Raw genomic sequence first — 20,159 nt, 5'->3', positions numbered from 1 at the left:
GTCAAAATTGTATTTTTCAATCTTAATTAACTTTGCATAATTATAATTTTGTAATACATTCCAAATTCGTTATTCAAAAAGTTCTCTTGGAAGGTAGATTGAGGGAATTACTAAGCGATTATGTTGGCCTCCTCCATGCTCCATGGATCCACGGAGGTAGAATGGATGAATGCTCCTTGTGGGGTGATGGATGAAGTTCAGGCAGCATGCATCCTTCAAAACTTGATTATCTTCTGCGAACCCCCCCCCCCCCCCCCACACACACACACACACCTCCCGCCTCCCAGTCTGTGAGGAAGGCATAATTAAAACCAAAACGCAAAACCGTAAAAAAAAAAATTAAAAAACTGCCACAAAAAAATGAAAGAAAGATACACTAATACAATGTGAGCTGACACCCGTGAATTCGACACCCGTTGTTAACATGCAGCAATCAATCAGCCGCTGCCGAGGTTGTGTCTGGAGGGGGGTGGCTAGGCGCGGCGGATTGGGCTAAATTTAACCTACATAGTTTGGAATGTCTCTTACATTAGGGTATAGGATAGAATTGTGAAGGACAATAAGTATGACAGATTCACACCAAATTGAATTTCAAATTCCCCTTTTCTCCCCAAAACTAGTGGAGATGACAAGGACCGCATGGCACTGTGTGTATATAAGAGAACGTACAATTCACACGATATGCACACAACATGTGCCCTCCATGTGGGTTCGAAAAAAGCTTATGCGCTTGATATCTCTGGGTTAAAGGTTGAATGGGCGACATCATGGCCGAGAATGGAGATGGAGGTAGTGAAATTTTACTCACAAATAGTGACCAAAACAAATCAACTGTAGAAAGCGAAAAGAGTGGAGATGCCTCCATTAAGAAAGAGTAAGTATTCTGGGAATGTATAAGTGAGTAAAGAGTCCAAAATGTGTGGATTTGTGATAACATTTGCCCCGGCAAGGCGAAGGAATAATAACGAGTGACTTGACTATTTTGGGGGGCGACATTGCCATTGGGATTGTACATGATGAAGACGTTTTGCCCCGCGCCTGGTCGTGTGTTGTTTGACTAGGAGTAGGACCCCACAATCGGACCAACAGGAAGGGTCCGTCGAGCTCCGTCCAGGCCGCGGCCGGTTTCCTTGGTTTGTTGCATGCTGTTGCAAACTTGCTTCGCCACGCCCATCCATATATTGTGATAAATTATTTCTTTAATAACATTTAAAATAATAATGGTTTCCATTTTATTTTTAATGTGTATTTTATGTAGGTAGGTAGCTAGTACTAGCCCCACTTGTGTGGCCAAGGCTAGCTGAATCCACACGTCCAACCCATTTCCTCATGCAGCTAAGAAATAACCCAAAATAAAAAAATTCTGGCGCCTCCCCTACGACTACGACGAGCCACTCGGCAGTATAAACCGGCTGAATGTGTTCACCTAACTCTTAGTCTTAGCTTGCTTTGTGTGTATTGAAAAGTGAAACAAATACAAAACGATAACTTTGCTACCTTTCTCCGACTCTAATTTCCGTGAGGGCGCGAATACTAATCAACGGCTATTTTATGTGAACTAAGTTTGGGTATTTTGCGTGAACTTCTCTGTAAATAAAATTACATCTTTTGTGACCCAGCCCAGAAGTTGTATTGCCTCCATCAACATCCATTTCCAGACAAAAGATTGCTGTCCCCCTTCAAGATCATAATTCAAGGCCTGTTAACCGATTATCTGTCTTCTTTTCAGTCTATCCAATCATGCAATAAAATCCAACAGCATGGCCAACCAGTCCAACGGCGATGACACCGATGGCGCTTCCACCTCCGAGGCCAAATCGACGGCAGCCCAGGCCAACGTGGGAAGTGGCGCTGTCCCCAAAGAAAAGAAGAAGAAGAAGAAAAAGAAGAAAGGAGGAGAAAAGCCCGGGGAGGAGGTTGAAGAAGCCGGCTCGGCAGTAGCTACAAACGCATCCGACCTTAAGGTCCGCCATTTTGTTCTTTTTTTGCTCCGGCTCTAACCTCATGTTACTTTTTGTCTCTAAAAGCAAATGTTTCTGCTATAGTAAGCATAACAATTTGCTTAAGGATCTGGGCCCAATTTCATAGAGCTGCTTAGCACAAGAAAGTTTTGCCTTGATAAAAAAGAAGATTACCAACCAAATTTCGACATGATTTTTCAGGATAAGGAAACAACAGTTGAATACCAGTAACAAGCAATATGCAACAAATGGAAATTTGGTTGGTAATCCTGTTTTGATCAAGAAAGAAAATTTCATGCTAAGCAAATTTTTGTGCTTAGCAGCTCTATGAAATTGGGCCCAGGCATGCTGCCGATGTTCAGCCACACTCCAGGCCCCAGTTTTTTTGGGGGGCAAGTTTTGTACAAACTCATTCATTAATAACTGAACTTGCAATGTTCAGCATTTATGACAGAGTTGTTTCCCTCCTGCAGAATGCCCAGTTATCAATGGCCAAGCTGCGTGATTCCAGAGAGCGATGGAGATGTTCGTACATCAGGGACCAGCAAGGAGCATGGAGGATGCCAAGAAAAAGGTCTACAACTTCTGGGACACCCAACCTGTCCCCAAAATAGGTACGAACCAAGTCCTTGTTCTTCTGATGGACTAAAGACTTGTTTTAAAAAGGACCCTCAAGGTCCATATTTTCTCTGGACACTCACGAGTCACAATATAAATCACTCTGGCAAGTGTCCAATCCTAAGTCAAGGCGAATCTTAGTGCTTTGTGAAATCGTACACTTGCCCATCTTATTTCTGATTCTTTACCCCGTTTTGTTTATTTGTTTCCTGTTCAGTTTACTATTTTCCTGTATTGTATTGTTTATAAGTCCCTTTTCTTTTTTTCCATTCCCGTATTATATCCCCAGCCCCCATAATTTTTCCCGTAAATTTTTGGGGGTGTTCCTCCGTCCTCCATCCCACTATGTGCCACTTCTTTCTCCCATCTCATATCTAACCCGCGCTATTTTATTACCTTTAATTTGATGGCCGCCTTTTGTTTCTGTCTCATAGATGAAGACATTGACCCCATTGTGAACGAGCCAGTGGAGGCAAACAAAGAAGAAGTCCGCACCGAGCCCTTCTCATTACCCTCACAGTTTGTCTGGGATACCCTGGACATTCACAACCAAGAGACTGTAAGTACTCGGAGAACAGGGCCCAATTTTATAGCGCTGCTTAAAGGCAGTGGACACTATTGGTAATTACTCAAAATAATTATTAGCATAAAACCTTACTTGGCGACGAGTAATGGGGGGAGGTTGATGGTATAAAACATTGTGAGAAACGGCTCCCTCTGAAGTGACATAGTTTTTGAGAAAGAAGTAATTTTCCACGAATTTGATTTCGAGACCTCGGATTTAGAAATTGAGGTCTCGAAATCAACCATCTAAACGCACACAACTTCGTGTGACAAGGGTGTTTTTTCTTTCATTGTTATCTCGCAACTTCGACGACCAATTTTCACAGGTTTGTTATTTTGTGCATGTTGAGATACACCAAGTAAGAAGACTAGTCTTTGACAATTACCGATTGAGTCCACTGTCTTTAACAGCCAATTTTATGCTAACTGAATGATTTCCATTTCATAGTGCTGCTAACTGTAAGCACACAAAAAGGCATGCTAATCTTTCGGTGCTTACTGCACGAAGATAAATGACAACACAATGCAAGATGGCTGCCAAATTTCCTGGCTAACCTGTGAAATGCGCTTACACTTTAGCAAGTTTTTCTGCTACAGTAAGCACAAAAATTTGCTGTTAAGCAGAGCTATGAAATTGGGCCCTGATATTAAAGGAACACGTTGCCTCGGATCGGACGAGTTGGTCTATGAAAAGCGTTTGAAACCGTTTGTTATGAAATGCATATGGTTAGAAAGATGTTTTCAAAGTAGAATATAATGATCAGCCCAAGTATCTCTCAAAATTGCACTGTTTTCATTTTACGTCGCGAACTAACACGGTCGGCCATTTATGGGAGTCAAATTTTTGACTCCCATAAATGGCCGACCGTGTTTGTCGACGAGGTAAAACGAAAACCACGCAATTTCGAGGCATATTTGTGTAGATCATTGTATTCTACTTTTACAACATCTTTCTAACCATATCGATTCTATAACAAACGGTTACAGAACGCTTTTCAAAGACCAACTCGACCGATCCGAGGCAGCGTGTTCCTTTAACCTAAATATGTATATATCAATGTATAATGCGGTTTGCCGGAACACCATGTGTATATCTACTTTGCTGTGTAGATTTTTTGTTCTTGGGAACTAGGTCTTGCTTTTTATTGTACTGCCGCAGAGTAGCTATTGGCATACTTCTCTCTATCTGAAAAGAACTGTCCCGCTTTTTCAGTACTACCTGGGCAGGGCCCAATTTCATGGAGCTGCTTAAGCAAAAATTTGCTTAAGCACGAAAATAGCCCGCTTGATTTTCACATGTTACTAGCAAAAATGTCATGCCATATACTTTGCTTGTGACTGGTATTTAGCTGTTGTTAACTTAGCATAACAATTGAGTCGGTCTTGGTCGGTAATCTGATTTTACTAAGCAAGTTTTGTTTTGCTTAAGCAAAATTTTGTGCTTAAGCAGCTCTATGAAATTGGGCCCTGATGTTAGGAAATCAGCTGGTACTTCTACTTTTGCCTAGTCATGTTAGTGGACTATTAACTTCACTGATGTGGAGTAAGTTATTAATTGGTCTCAATAAATCAACTTGTGATTTTTCAACCCACAGTTACAAGAGTTGTACACACTGCTGAATGAAAATTACGTTGAGGATGACGACAACATGTTTCGGTTTGACTACTCGGCCGATTTCTTGATTTGGTAAGTTAACAGGGCCTAGGTGTTTTGGCCGCTAGCTTTTCTGAATCTGATGATAGACACCTCTTCATTTACATGTAATGTCTCGCATTGATTTTTGTAACAGCATTTTGTATGGACCAACCGATGTACATACTAAAAAGCTTCAAAGAATCCCAAACTCGGCTGCTAGATTGGTGACAAGTATTCAAAAGCGTGACCACATTTCTCCTATTTTGCATGATTTACATTGGCTCCTAACAAAATACCGTATTCAGTATAAGATACTTTCATTAGAATTCTTACGTTTGCAAGGTTTGGGCCCAACTTATCTCCAGGAACTCATCCAAAAATATCATCCAGTTCGTAGTGTTCGCTCTAAATCCAAGTCTCTCTTAGTTTGTCCCTCGACTTTCATTAAGTGTAATGGGGCCAGAGCTTTTGCAGCATCTGCAACAGAATTATGGAATAGTCTTTCGGACGACATAAAACAAGCTCAGACAGTGAATTTATTTAATCTCTCATTAGAGATAGTCATTACAAGGTGTTACCGCAAACCTTTCAATATCTTATTTCTACCATGCACAGTTTCAAAACCTACAAAGTTAATGGTTCATTATTATTATTATTGCTATTATTATTATTATTATTCACAGTAACCTGTAGCTTTAACAACTTAAATTGTTTTTCAATTTATGCCATGACAGGGCTCTTACCCCTCCGGGCTGGTTAAAAGAGTGGCACTGTGGAGTCCGAGTAGCATTGAATAACAAACTGGTTGGCTTCATCAGCGGAGTACCAGCCAACATACAAATCTACAACAAGTAAGTGGCTTTCTGAATTTTTTCCTTTCTCCCGGCAAATACAGTCACTGCTTAATAAAGAGATCAGGAGAGATCGACTCCAGGGGCCTATTTCACTCAACTTCAAATCAATCGCAAACAGCCCATATCCTTCACAAATCGCAAAGTCAGTCGCAAGTTTGCAATGGATTTAAAAATAAATAAAAAAACTTCACTAAAGTTGGACGTTTTGGAATCCATCGCAAGCCTGTCGCAAGCCCGTCCCAAATCGTGCAAATTTTCAACTGCTTTTGTGAGCACTCTTGAGTACACTCAAAACTCAAATCCATGGTAAGATTCATAACGGCATTGCATCTGCTGTACGGGAATAACGCCTAGGTCAGCAAAGTGGTTTCTTCCCTAAACTTTCCGAGCTGATCACATTAATTGTTCGAAGTAGTGAAATAGTCATTCTATGTTTTGGCGCTAACTTCTTTAACCAATTTCTCTCGTCAGGACACAACGAATGGTAGAGATCAACTTCCTTTGTGTTCACAAGAAGCTGAGATCAAAGCGTGTTGCCCCTGTGTTGATCCGAGAGATCACGAGGAGAGTTCACCAACAGGGGATCTTCCAGGCTGTCTACACAGCCGGTGTGGTCCTACCCAAACCCCTCGCTACTTGTAGGTGAGTGTCGGAAGTCGCTCATCCAGGTTTTTTTTTTTTTAACCCTTAGCAAGATGAGTCTGTAAAGCTGGAATTCAAAAGCATTATCCTGTGAATGTATTAGAAATTTTGTATAACCATATCTGGAAGTTTATAATGATGATGGACTGCTGGCACGTGACATCAAAAACTCACCTAGCACCCTCACTGAGGTCAAAAGAAGACATGGTTTGGGAGAACTGTGCATGGTACGCACTCGTGCATATTTCCATTGTTTAACCACAGTGGTCGGAAGCTTTAGAGTTCTTTAGCACTAAGTTTCTAGACAAATATTTGACGAGTTGACTGACTATTTGAAACCACTCAATGGCAGGGCCTAGAACTTATCTCTTGAAGAGACACGGCAATTTTCTTGCGTAATGAAATGTTTTCCAAAATGCTTTATACTACCAAACGCTACTGTAGGTTCTAACCACAGGGTTTTATTGCCATGTATTTTAAGAGGGATTCCAAACAGATACCTTCCTTTAATTATGCGCATATATTTTGAATGGCAGGTACTGGCATCGATCCTTGAATCCAAAGAAGCTAATAGATGTGAAGTTCTCCCACATAGGTAGAAATATGACGCTACAACGCACCATCAAACTATACAAGCTTCCTGAGGTGAGCCATTTTGGGTCATGTACCCCGTGTGCTTTACTAACCTACAAACCATGTTTCATATTTAACAAAAAGACACCAGACCACTTTTTCCATCAAGCCTCAGTTTGGTGACATTGATATGAATGTAGGCATGATAATCTTCCTACTTGAGGCATGATGCATCGTCCTTCTGTTGGGATGTAGATCCATTGGTCCCATGTGTTGTGTTTTGCACGTAATAGAACCCAGTGCACTTAATCAAAAAGATAAGGGGTACACCCCGATGTTCCTGGTTCGATTGGCTGCATATTGGGCCACAGCACCTTGTGGATGCGTTCGATAAGCTTCCCCGGGGTCGACCCCGCAGTGCTCACTCGGGTGAGCCCCTGACAAGAGCTAATCGAACGATCACACTAGCCCTCTCGTGGTGACGGCATGTACCTCGGGTCACCCCCAAGTGACCCACTCCACAAGCAGGGCACTGGGGGCTGACCCGGGAAAGCTATTCGAACGTACCGGGGCAGACCGGGGTCGACCCAGGGAAGCTAAACGAACGCACCCAATGTTAAAGTGTCTTGCTTAAGGACACAAGTGTCAAGACCGAATCCACTCTCTGCTGAACAAAAACATCACAGCTTGAGTAGTCTGGTGCTCTTATATGTCAACCATGACATGGCATAAGTTTTGCAAGTTTGACAGAAGAAACTATAATGCTAAAGTAAAAAAAACTGTACATTTTTGTTTTCTTTGCTTCTTTAATTAGAAACCCAAGCTTAACATGCGCCCACTGGAGGACAGTGACATCCCAGCCTGCTGCATACTCCTCAAGTCCTACCAGAAGAAGTTCGCCATGGCTCCGATCTTCAACGAGGTAAGAACCAACGACTCACTCGTACCAATGTGAAGCTTATGAAGTAGGATACGGAAAGGTTTGGGGTAACACCATGTAATGACTTTCTCTTAATGAGTTGGGGTGGTTCTTAAAAGAATTGTTGGTTTCAACTACAAAGAACAAGTAGTTGAAACCAATGGTTTAAAAGAACTGTTGGTTTCAACTACAAAGAACAAGTAGTTGAAACCAATGGTTCTTTTTAGAACCACCCCAACTCATTTCGAGATAGTCATTACATGGTGTTACCGCAAACCTAACTACATGTATATCGAATTTCCACCATGCAAAGTTTCAAATCCTATTTATGAAGTATATTGGTGTGATGTCTACAGACATACACCAATATTCCCCAAGCTGAATAGGTTGCTGCCTGCTTATTATTCAACAGAAGTGAGATGTATTTTCCAAACTCAAAAGTCAGCATCTGAACATAATTTGTTTCAGTTCAAGATGTTACACAGTGAGGTATTGTTATTCAATTGTAAAACAAAAGACTGCCGGACTTGTTTGGTCCTAAGTTTACTGGCCTAACTCTAAATCCATTAGCCTTGGGCCTACGATCCAGTGTAAAAATGGAGCCCCCGGATATGTATCTCTCTTTAGGCATGGAATTTCACTGTTAGCAGAGCCATAGGCCTTATCGCAAATACTCGGTATGCGCGCTGTAGGCATTGAATGAGGTGCATGCTGGTCTAGGTAGCGCTCAAGTTTGATCCCTAGCTAGACCAGCTTGCGCAATGGGTATTTCGTCCTATTGATTGGACGTAAAGCCGTTGTTCTTATGTGTTGTGTAAGGCATGTAAAAGAACCCAGTGCACTTATCGAAAAGAGAAGGGGTTCACCCCGGTGTTCCTGGCTGTGGCTGCGGTATGCGCCGTAGCACCTTGTAAACCCTTGTAAGGTGCTAACTAATTGGGTCTCGAAATTTATCACTGCAATAACCTATCTTTCTGAAACTTTGTATATACGTAGCGCATTGAGTACTTTATTTGGTAGATACATGCGCTATATAAGACTTTGATATTATTATTTTATTATTATTATTTGTGAAAATGTTTATTGATTAGGGCCCTGATTTCTAAAACTCTACAGTTCCGAACTTTACCTGATTTCATTATTTGTCTACTTTTATTTCCTTGATGTTTACAGGAAGAATTCCGCCATTGGTTCACACCCGTTGAGGGCATCATCAGTACATACGTCTTAGAGGTGAGTGTGTACGGTAAAGTCATTTTTTAAGGAATTTGTTTGCATTAGTGCACATTTGGTTTCATCCATATACACCAATATGTGTTAGCACTGTATACTCGGTACTTTCCCGAGTTCTGTGGAAAAAACAAAATCACAGGCATATTACTTGGGTGGGATTCGAATCCACAACCTTTACAATTCTAGAGCAGTGTCATACTAACTAAACTGCCGAGATTGCCCGGTAGCTAGAGGCAGTCCGAATGCTATTTGTTCTTTTTTCATTTGTTATTTGTATTTCTTATTTTGCAGAACGATGATGGCAATGTGACGGACTTTATTAGTTACTACACACTGCCCTCCTCCATTATGCACCATCCTGTACACAAAAAGCTAAAGGCTGCGTACGCTTTCTACAACGTGAGCACCAAGACGAGTATGGTGGACCTGATGCAAACAGCTCTGACACTGGCTAAACGGGTAAGAACATCGATTGCTGAAATTAGACGTAAAGTCTGGTTCAGACTCCCTGCGAATGCGACGTGAAATTTGATTGGCTGTTTTCGCAGCATACTTTTGTAGGAGTTGAACACAGTTCAACTGTTGGGAATCAATTGTTACAAATTGTATCTCATTAGCATGCATAGGAAGTATGAACCAAGATTTATGTATTATGGGGCTAAAATCTCAAGAAAAACTCTCTACAAGATCACAATGTCTTGTTGCTGCATGCTTACACTGTATTTTGAATCAATGACATGATCATTAATGTTTGCTGAGCTCTAATAGCTCTAAAAACTGCAGCACTGTTTAGTTAATCGCAAGTTGGGCTGCTCTAAGCGCAAAAGAATGTACCCTTGGGCTCACACCCGCAAATTGATTAAACCACTAGGTGGTTCCGCTGGACTGTATTATTGTGCACAGTAAATGTTTTGTACCCTAAACTGGGGTCAATTTAATAGAGTTGTGTTTGTAGTCAAATTGACCGAAAGGATAGGAAAGATATTCCCCACATAAGCCTCGGCTTCCAGATGATGCCTCCATACTCTATTTACTTTTTTTCTTACCCTCATTAAATAGCTTTGTTTATTGGTTATTCCTTAAAAACATTGTTTGTACTCTGTTTTCGTGAAGTATGGAAATAAATATCAGTTTGAAAGAATGAATGATTATTACATTCTGTGTGGATTAATTGATTGATTGGTTTATATATTGCATAACTTGATGGTTTAATGAGTATTTGATTGATTGTTTGATTGAGTGATTGATTGATTGATTGATTGATTGATTCTTTTTTAAACTGTTTTCAGTGCTATGATTGATTGATCTTAAAGCTGCTTTTATTTATCTGATCGATGAAATGATTGATGATTAATTATGATCACATTGACTTTATTTATGTGATTGAACAAAGGATGAATCGATTGATATAAATTATCAGTTATTTTGAAAACGTTATAATTTCGGATTGAGGACTTGAATGATTTGACTCCATTTATTGATTATCTTGACAAGATTTATTGATGGTATTGATCAGATTGATTACATTGATCTTTGAATTTGTATAACATGATTAGCTATTGGTGGATGTATTGGAAGATTTATTGATTTGTTGTCATTCGTTGGTCAAATTTAATAGATTAATCTAGGAATTTGATTAACATGGATTAGTGAATTTAATTGATTGATTGATTTAATTTGATTTCCTGAATTGATTAAAATGATTACATTGATTAATACTAATGATCTAAATCACATATACATTTATTGTAAATTACATGGTTATAATGAACAATATATTGATCGCTTATTGATGATATTAATTGGATTTATTGAATATTGACTGATTTTTGTGTGTGTGATTCAGGATGACTTTGATGTGTTCAACGCTCTGGACCTGATGGAGAACAAGTCATTCCTGGAGAAGCTCAAGTTCGGTATCGGTGACGGTAACCTGCAATACTACCTGTACAACTGGAGATGCAAAACCATGGAACCACATCAGGTAGGATGCCCCCCCCCCCTCTCCCACCCCCTAAAGAACCCAGTCCCCACCCCCATCCCCCAGTGTCTGGTCTGTTTACCAGTAACGGTAACCTGCAATACTACCTGTACAACTGGAGATACAAAACAATGGAACCACAGCAGGTAAGATGCCCCCCCCCACCTCCCACCCCCTAAAGAACCCAGTCCCCACCCCCATCCCCCCAGTGTCTGGTCTGTTTACTGGTAACAGTAACCTGCAATACTACCTGTACAACTGGAGATGCAAAACCATGAAACCACAGCAGGTAGGATGCCCCCCTCTCCCACTCCCTAAAGAACCCAGTCCCCACCCCCACCCCCCAGTGTCTGGTCTGTTTACCAGTAACGGTAACCTGCAATACTACCTGTACAACTGGAGATGCAAAACAATGGAACCACAGCAGGTAAGATGCCCCCCCCCCTCTCCCACCCCCTAAAGAACCCAGTCCCCACCCCCATCCCCCCAGCGTCTGGTCTGTTTACCGGTAACAGTAACCTGCAATACTACCTGTACAACTGGAGATGCAAAACCATGAAACCACAGCAGGTAGGATGCCCCCCCCTCCCACCCCCTAAAGAACCCAGTCCCCACCCCCATCCCCCCAGTGTCTGGTCTGTTTACCGGTAACAGTAACCTGCAATACTACCTGTACAACTGGAGATGCAAAACCATGAAACCACAGCAGGTAGGATGCCCCCCTCTCCCACTCCCTAAAGAACCCAGTCCCCACCCCCATTCCCCACCCCCATCCCCCCAGTGTCTGGTCTGTTTATCGTTGACGGTAACCTGCCATTCTACCTGTACAACTGGAGATGCAAAACCATGGAACCACAGCAGGTAGGATGCCCCCCCCTCTCACACCCCCTAAAGAACCCAGTCCCCACCCCCATCCCCCAGTGTCTGGTCTGTTTACCAGTAACGGTAACCTGCAATACTACCTGTACAACTGGAGATGCAAAACCATGGAACCACATCAGGTAGGATGCCCCCCCCCCCACCCTCCCATCTCCAAAAACACCCATTCCCCACCCCCATCCCCCAGTGTCTGGTCTGTTTGTTTTTTTGTATTCATCTAAGTACTCTAAAAGTTAAGGTGAATTGAGAATTTGTCTTGCAATATATTTCTACTTCCGTGGAGTAGGAACCTGCATCGCAAATAGACCACCTGTACACTGCCTGTTCATTTATTTTATTTTTCATATTTGTATGAGGGCATCCTACAAGGCCCAATTTCATGGCTCTACTTATCGTTAGCAAAGAATCGGCACTTGCGGAAGCAGGTAATTCCGCTCTTACGTCAAGCATATTTCACAGGTCAGCAGCTGACTTTGGCTTCTGCGCGTGCATACTCCACGAGAAATTTGGCTCTTGCCCTGCAAGTGGAAAATGGTGAGCCTAGTAAGCGCAGAATTTGGCAGAAAGCAGAGCCATGAAAACGGGCCCTGATCAAAGTCATATGATGCTTTACAATTCTGTTTCGTTTCTCAATAGATCGGCCTGGTGCTACAGTAGACATCACCCACAGAAGGGGCTCAAGAGTCTAAACCAAAGGATCCACCAGAGAGTGCTTGCTGAGGAAATCCCACCCCACGAGGGCGCCATAACTTGTGTTCACCCACTACAATGTCTGGAGAGGAAGTACCTCCCACCTGCTGACACTATGGCCCCGCCCATCCCCCCTCCATCAGAATGAGTTTACTACGAACTGTCTACATCGACTGTTTTCCTCAACAGCTGTTGTTCTCTTCTGTTAAGTCGGATTTCCGTGAACGCTGCACCGAGTTCTCAGCGTTGCTATGGACTTAACCAATCAAGATAGGTCTGTCATCTTGCCGTTTGTAAGAGGCTTTCTGATTCGTTGACTTGTCCGCACAAAAAGGCTTTTATTTTATTTTATTTTTTTTTTTAGATGCAGGTTATTTTGGGATTGCTTGTCAATAGATTTGATCTGGATAACAATTAAGCTATCTTGATTGCACAATGCACTTTGGAGGTGAAAGTGAGGCTTGGTTCATCAATGGTCGGTTCCCCTCCTGCATGCAGGATTGATTTGTCAGCATGTGAGAAGTCAGGGTACCATTATGATGGGACGACAAACTGTGTATGCATAGTGAAAGCTAGGGCTCATGCCATAATGTAGTGATTATGAAGTCAGCTGTTTAAAATAAATGCTTACCCAGGTTTAAAATAATATGTCCTTAATTTCTCCCTCTTCCTAAAATACATCAAAATCAATTGTAGATTTAAAGGCAATGGACACTTTTGGTAATTACTCAAAATAATTATTGGCATAAAACTTTTCTTGGTGACGAGTAATGGGGAGAGGTTGATGGTATAAAACATGGTGAGAAACGGCTCCCTCTGAAGTGCCATAGTTTTCGAGAAAGAAGTTATTTTCCACGAATTTGATTTCGAGACATCCGATTTAGTACTTTAGGTCTCAAAATCAACCATCTAAATGCACAGAACTTCATGTGACAAGGGTTATTTTTCTTTCATTATTATCTCACAACTTCGATGACCGATAGAGCTCAAATTTTCACAGGTTTGTTATGTTATGCATATTTTGAGACACACCAACTGTGAAGACTAGTCTTTGACAATTACTAATAGTGTCCAGGGGTGGATTTCACAAAGGTAGTCCTAACTGGTCCTAACTTAGGACCAGTCCTATCTCTTAGCATTGCTTAGGACTAGTCCTAAGTTAGGACTACCTTTGTGAAATCCACCCCAGTGTCTTTAAACAAATGAAGTTTTGTGATGTAGATTTTGATTTGTGTTTTTTTCTCGAACTAATTTTGATCAGCTCGAGCCAGGTTTACCAGTTACCTAATGTAAATTTGGTTGCTAATCCTTTTTTTTTATCAAGGCAAAGATTTCATGCTAAGCAAATATTTGTGCTTAGCAGCTCATTGAAATTGGGCCCTGATCATGCATTTAGTATACAGTGCTCCAGAGCGGCTAGATTTCACAAAGAGCTAAGATTGATCTTAACTGTTTATCAATCTCAATTGCTGCAAAGTTTGACGTCACAATACAAATCACTGTGGTGACCGTGGCAATTCCATTAAAGATTAACCTTAATGCTTTGTGAAATCGAACCCTGAGCTATGTTGGTGAGAGACTTTGGTGCGAAGATTAATTTAGGGTTGAAATAATTAACTTGTATTTTGATTGCATCTAGAGAGAAAAAAAAAACATGGAAATATGTTGGTGTATCAAAATTAAAGCCATTGGACCCTTTCGGTACAGAAAAAAAAAATAGTTCACAGATTTACAAATAACTTACAGGGTTTACAGAAGGTAGTGGTGAAAGACTTCTTGAAATATTATTCCGTGAAATGCTTTACTTTTTGAGAAAACATTAAAACAATTATCAATTCTCGATATCGAGAATTACAGATTTATTTTAAACACATGTCATGACACGGCGAAACGTGCGGATACAAGGGTGGGTTTTCCCATTATTTTCTCCCGACTCCGATGACCGATTGAGCCTAAATGTTCACAGGTTTGTTATTTTATATAGAAGTTGTGATACACGAAGTGTGGGCCTTGGACAATACTGTTTACCAAAAGGGTCCAATGGCTTTAACTAGGTTTAGGACGATTAAATGAATAATTAATTACTTTCATGCGATGGAATATGAATATGAATGTATACCACTGCATACATTTGCAAAATATTTAAATATAATTATTATACATATTTACTGGTGTCAGCACATTCTAATGTGTAATTTTTCTACTTCCTTTTTCTTTACAAATGCCATTTCAAATATAAGTTAACATTGTCCCAGACAGAACTTGGTATATGCATGTTTGTTTTTCTGTTCTGTGCCCCCCCCTGTTTTATAATTTTTCCAAGAAAAACCACAGAATTTTTATCTAATCAAAAGCCAAACTTTAACCAGTTTACTTCAGGGTTAAAAATCCTTTTCCCCGTACACATGTGCATGTGTAAGCAGAGAATGGTGATTGGTAGTACAGAATTCAGTGGTAAGCAGAGCCGTGAACTTGGGCCCTGGGTCGATTTCATAAAGAGTTAGGACTAGTCCTAACTTAGGACTAGTCCTAGGAGATATACAAATTGCATGGATAGTCCTAAGTTAGGACGAGTAACCGGTCCTAACTCGATATAAGACTAGTCCTAACTCCTTGTGAAATCCACCCCTGGTCTTCGACAGGTACAAATCTATTGATAAGGTTTATCTGTTCTTTGTTTCCAGGGGTGGATTTCACAAAGGTAGTCCTAACTTAGGACTAGTCATAGGCAATGCTAAGAGATAGGATCAGTCCTGAGTTGGGATGAGTTACTGGTCCTAACTTAGGACCAGTCCCTATCTCTTAGCATTGCTTAGGACTAGTCCTAAGTTAGGACTACCTTTGTGAAATCGACCCCGGAGCCTTTTGTCAGGGCCACCAAACATGACCAAAAGGACTTGGTGAATGAGTTGCCGCAGTGCCTCAGTCCTGTATGCTTCGTTTTTGAAAGGGCAAGGGCACCAAGGCATTCTCTCCTTGATAAAGGGCACCATATGAGGAAAATTGTACATTCCTACCTTAGCATTTCAAGAGCACCACGGCAATGACCTGGGGGCATGGAGGCAATCGCCTTCGTTGCCTCTGTGAAGAACCAGGCCTGGTGCCCTTACCTGAATTGGCTTGTTGACATGACTACTGCAAAACATGAACAGAAATGTGAATACCGGTTTGTAAGACCATTGCTTCGTGGTGTGTAACAGTCTTGCATGTATTATGTCCTCCAAAACAATATTTCCCAAGTCATGTGTGGACGAAATATAGATGTCTCATTGATTAACAATCGTGGCAGATAGTTTACTTGTCATTTGAATGTTGCCTTTTTCACCATGTTGAACGTTAACGTTGTTTTCGTTAAGTCCATAGTGGAATACATTATTGTGTAGCACTGCACATGTGCAATCACCACGCACTTGTTATTTTCTTTTATATAACACCCAAGCAGATCCTTGCCATTTGATTGGAGGATTGTCCGTCACGTGATAGCAAATAAAAGTACCATTGCACGCTGAGTCACTCACCGTGCTTTTTCGTTCCATCCGAAATGTACCATTGCACGCTGCCAGCGTGCAATGGTACTTTTCGGATGGAACGAAAAAGCTGAGTAAAAAAAACATCACTGCGTGCGCGTGTCTTTGGTAACGCAGCAGTGTTACTGCAAGGCATATTATGTAAAATTACTAGCATTCGGCTTCTACAATTAAAAATTGTAGGCCTACGCTTTGTTTGTTTTGAAAGTTGTATCTTTCAATCAAAATGACAAAGATCTACTTGGATGTTATATAAAACAAATAATGAATGTTTTTCATTTGTGCAATGGTGCGAATATGTTCATTCGTTGAAAGCTGGAATGTTCCATTCAACTCGGCTCCGCCTCGTTGAATAGAACATTCCATCTTTCAACTCATGAACATTATTCGCACCATTGCACTCATAAACATTCATTATGTGTATAAAATTGCATCAAGTGCGTTTATTTCGATGTGCAAAGTCGTAAAATTGAATTAGGTATATTTAATTTGCCAAAGCGTTTAAATGTCAAATTGTACAAGTGCGTCAAGCAGAACACGCTTGAAGTAAACATTTTATTTTATTGCACAAATTTTGGTGGGTCATGCCGTAAATTGCATCTTGCATTAAAATTGCATTTATACATGTAGTGTGTTAATTTGCACAAATGTGAAACATGGTACATTTATTTGGTTTTATTTTACAACATAGTGTGTAAAATTGTATGGTTGGTATTGCGTGCATCTTAACTAAAAATAATATTATAAATTGCCTAAATGCATTCAACTTAATAAGTGTGTGAAACAGCACATGTACACATACTCAGCTCAGTCAATCTGTGGCCAATGATTCCTTTGTTCTATACACTATCCTACTATTCTTCAACACCTTTGAAAACCTTTTGTGGATATGTGTAAAGTCCACAAGTGTTTCAAAACCCTGCATTACGTGGATCTATTTTGTTCCACACTTATGTAATACCCACAATCACATACACCTATAGACGATGTGACCTATGTTTACATTCAAACTGCCCTCTGTTGACAAAACACTGTACACGTCAGGTTTCGCTGGGCAAAAAGACGCGTAGTCATGGTAAGATTTCATACACGTTCTAGCTGGCTGCCAAAACACCAAGGTTTTGCCTGGTTTTGCCATCTATAGGTGTGTTCGCTTCCCTGGGTCGACCCCAGTCTGCCCGTGGTCTGTTTGAATAGCTTTGACGTCATTCAAGGAGCTCAGCGGGTCAGCCCAAAGGCCCTGCTTGTGGAACTGAATGAGCACCGGCAGGGTCGGCACAGGGAAGCTAATCGAACACACCCATAGTTTAACACATGAGCTTGTTGAAATGTTTTAAGCTATATATCAAGTGTGGACCTGAGAGCAAAAGCAGTCCATATAAAATGTTTGCATTTGAAACATTGTGGACTGACACACGTCCACATAGTGTTGTTTACAGTGTTGAAGCATAGAATAGAAGGATGTCCACAAAGTGTATGTAACACAGAGGGGGTGTGCACAAGTGCGTTTAATTCCACACTTAAAGGCAGTAGACACTATGGGTTATTACTCAAAATAATTATTAGCATAAAACCTTACTTGGTAACAAGTAATGGGGAGAGGTTGATAAATTAAAACATTGTGAGAAACGGCTCCTTCTGAAGTGAAGAGTTTACAAGAAAGAAGTAATTGTCCACAAATTTGATTTCAAGACCTCAAGTATAGAATTTGAGGTCTCGAAATCAAGCATCTGAAAGCACACAACTTCGTGTGACAAGGGTGTTTTTTTCTTTCATAGTTATCTCGCAACTCCAACGACCAATCGAGCTCAAATTTACACAGGTTCGTTATATTATGCATATGTTGAGATACACCCAGTGAGAAGACTGGTCTTTGACAAGTACCAATAGTGTCCAGCGTCTTTAATAAGTTTTGCAGGTGTGATGAAATACTACTTGTAAATTAGGTTGCAAATGTGCTGAAACCTGCACATGTGTAAGAATTAGCTGTTGCAGACTGCTTACCAACCAAAAGGGTATAAATGCAAAAATAGTTAATGGCCTGACCTCAGCAGAGATGTCTCGAGGGCTGCAAATGTTACGTTCTTGGACCAACACCTGTGCCACACACTGCTCAAGTGCGTTTAAAGGAACACGTTGCCTTGGATCGGACGAGTTGGTCAAAACAAAAGCGTTTGTAACCGTTTTTTATAAAATGCATATGGGTAGGAAGATGTTGCAAAAGTAGAATACAATGATCCACACAAACATGCCTCGAAATTGCGTGGTTTCCTTTTACCTCGTCGACTAACACGTCGGCCATTTATGGGGGTCAAAATTTTGACTCCCATAAATGGCCGACCGTGTTAGTTCGCACAGTAGAAGGAAAACCACGCAATTTCGAGGCAAACTTGTGTGGATCATTGTATTCTACTTTTAAAACATCTTCCCAACCATATGCATTATATAAAAAACGGTTACAAACGCTTTTGTTTTGACCAACTCGTCCGATCCAAGGCAACGTGTTCCTTTAACCGTATGTAGAAAATACATGAAGGTGTTAGAAATAGCAAATATAACATATAAAATATAATATAGCATAAAACTGTACTCGAATTGCACAGTTGCTTTTAACAATTTAATGTACATGTACTGTTTAATCCGCACACATTACTTTGTTGAGTTTTTATATTAATTTTTTTTTCTAGCCCTTAAAACAATTCGTGACAAAATACTCTGGGTTAAAGTCAACTTGTAGATAGTAGTACATTATGCTTATTTGGAATTTTTGATAACTTTTGAAGTAAATGGAATGTCAATGTTTTTTATTTTTCATAAATTTAATTATGCAAAGTGTCATCTACATGTATAGAATACACCAAAGTCATCTTCATTGTTTTATGTCAAATTTGATAGTGTGACCCCCTTTCCACAGCATGTTTCGTATACACTCGACAAAAGATGACCCCCTAAGTTTGTATTATTTCAACAAATTTGAATAAATTCTTCTCCAACTAGATTTATTTTTAGTATTGTTTATTTTGTGATTTGTTTAAGAAAAATATTTTATTTCATATTAAACCGAAACAAATTTGCTAAAAAATGCAAAGGCAGTTTAGAGCAGTGTTCAAAAAAAGGGACATGGGACACAGCTTTTGGCAGTTCAGCAAACAGCAACTTTGAAAATGTAGGGACAGAATTGTAGGGATGTACTAAAAAACAAAATTGACCATGTTGTGTGCACGGCCGTTTCAAAGTCTTGTTTGGCGTTTGTAGGATGCTTAGTATGTGCGAGTCAAAATGAAAATATTTTGACTCGCTTCTATTTCGAATAATTCATGTGTTTACACGGTCACCCTAGACTGCATAAAGTTAGACATGTCACAAGATCAAAGAAGAGTAATAAGAGGGGACCAGTTGCTCTTTGACTTCTTGTCTGGAACTCTCTACCACTTAATCTTAGATGTTGTCTTTGTACCAAACACTCAAATCTCTTCTCAAAACTTATCTTATGTCACAGGTTTTCAAGGACTAATTTTTTTGTATCTGTTTTTCTTTGTTTTGTTTTGTTTGTTGTTGGTTTTTCTGCGCCTTGAACACCCAGCAGGGTGGGTACGTGCGCATTACAAGTCTCATTATTATTATTATTATTATTTTAATTTTTTTGTGGATTACCAAACTTGAGTGGATTGGCCACAGGACCTGTTAAAATGTGCCAGTTTTAGGGTGTAGTTGATTAGCTGCCCCAGTGCTAATCGTACGATCACTCGCCCTCTCGTGGTGACGTCATGCACCTCGGGCCAGCCCCAAGTGACCCGTTCCACAAGCAGGGCACTTGGGGCTGACCCGGGTGAGCCTCTGGAATGACATCAAAGCTATTTGAAAGTACCGGGGGCAGACCGGGGTCGACCTGTGCAAGCTAATCAAACGCACCCATAGTGAACCAATTCCAGGAGATTTTGAGCGAAAAAGGCATGCTGGGGGAAAATGGCACGGCGTGATCGATCACCCCTAGGAATGAGGTTCGAGGAACGGATTTTTGAATGGTTAAAAATGGTCAATCACGCAGGAGGACAAAGAACACATCAAGCAATCGTAACAGG

General features: G+C 40.6%; 1 protein-coding gene across 1 annotated transcript; it reads left to right on the top strand.

Moving 5' to 3' along the window:
* The first annotated feature begins 763 nt into the window (after positions 1–763).
* LOC139949293 (glycylpeptide N-tetradecanoyltransferase 2-like) lies at positions 764–18,272 on the top strand. Its single transcript, XM_071947705.1, is given in 14 exon segments — positions 764–874; positions 1,730–1,964; positions 2,435–2,465; positions 2,468–2,575; positions 3,014–3,138; positions 4,739–4,830; positions 5,514–5,630; positions 6,105–6,275; positions 6,812–6,920; positions 7,663–7,770; positions 8,941–9,000; positions 9,292–9,459; positions 10,847–10,984; positions 12,497–18,272. Coding segments are annotated over 14 exon segments (1,590 nt in total). The 5' UTR covers positions 764–767; the 3' UTR covers positions 12,518–18,272.
* The last annotated feature ends 1,887 nt before the right edge of the window (positions 18,273–20,159 follow it).

This window comes from Asterias amurensis, chromosome 16 (genome assembly GCF_032118995.1).
Source record: "Asterias amurensis chromosome 16, ASM3211899v1".
In the NCBI taxonomy this organism is placed as follows: domain Eukaryota; kingdom Metazoa; phylum Echinodermata; class Asteroidea; order Forcipulatida; family Asteriidae; genus Asterias; species Asterias amurensis.
Note: the sequence above shows the minus strand (reverse complement) of the source record. Positions and strands in the feature narration are given on the sequence as shown.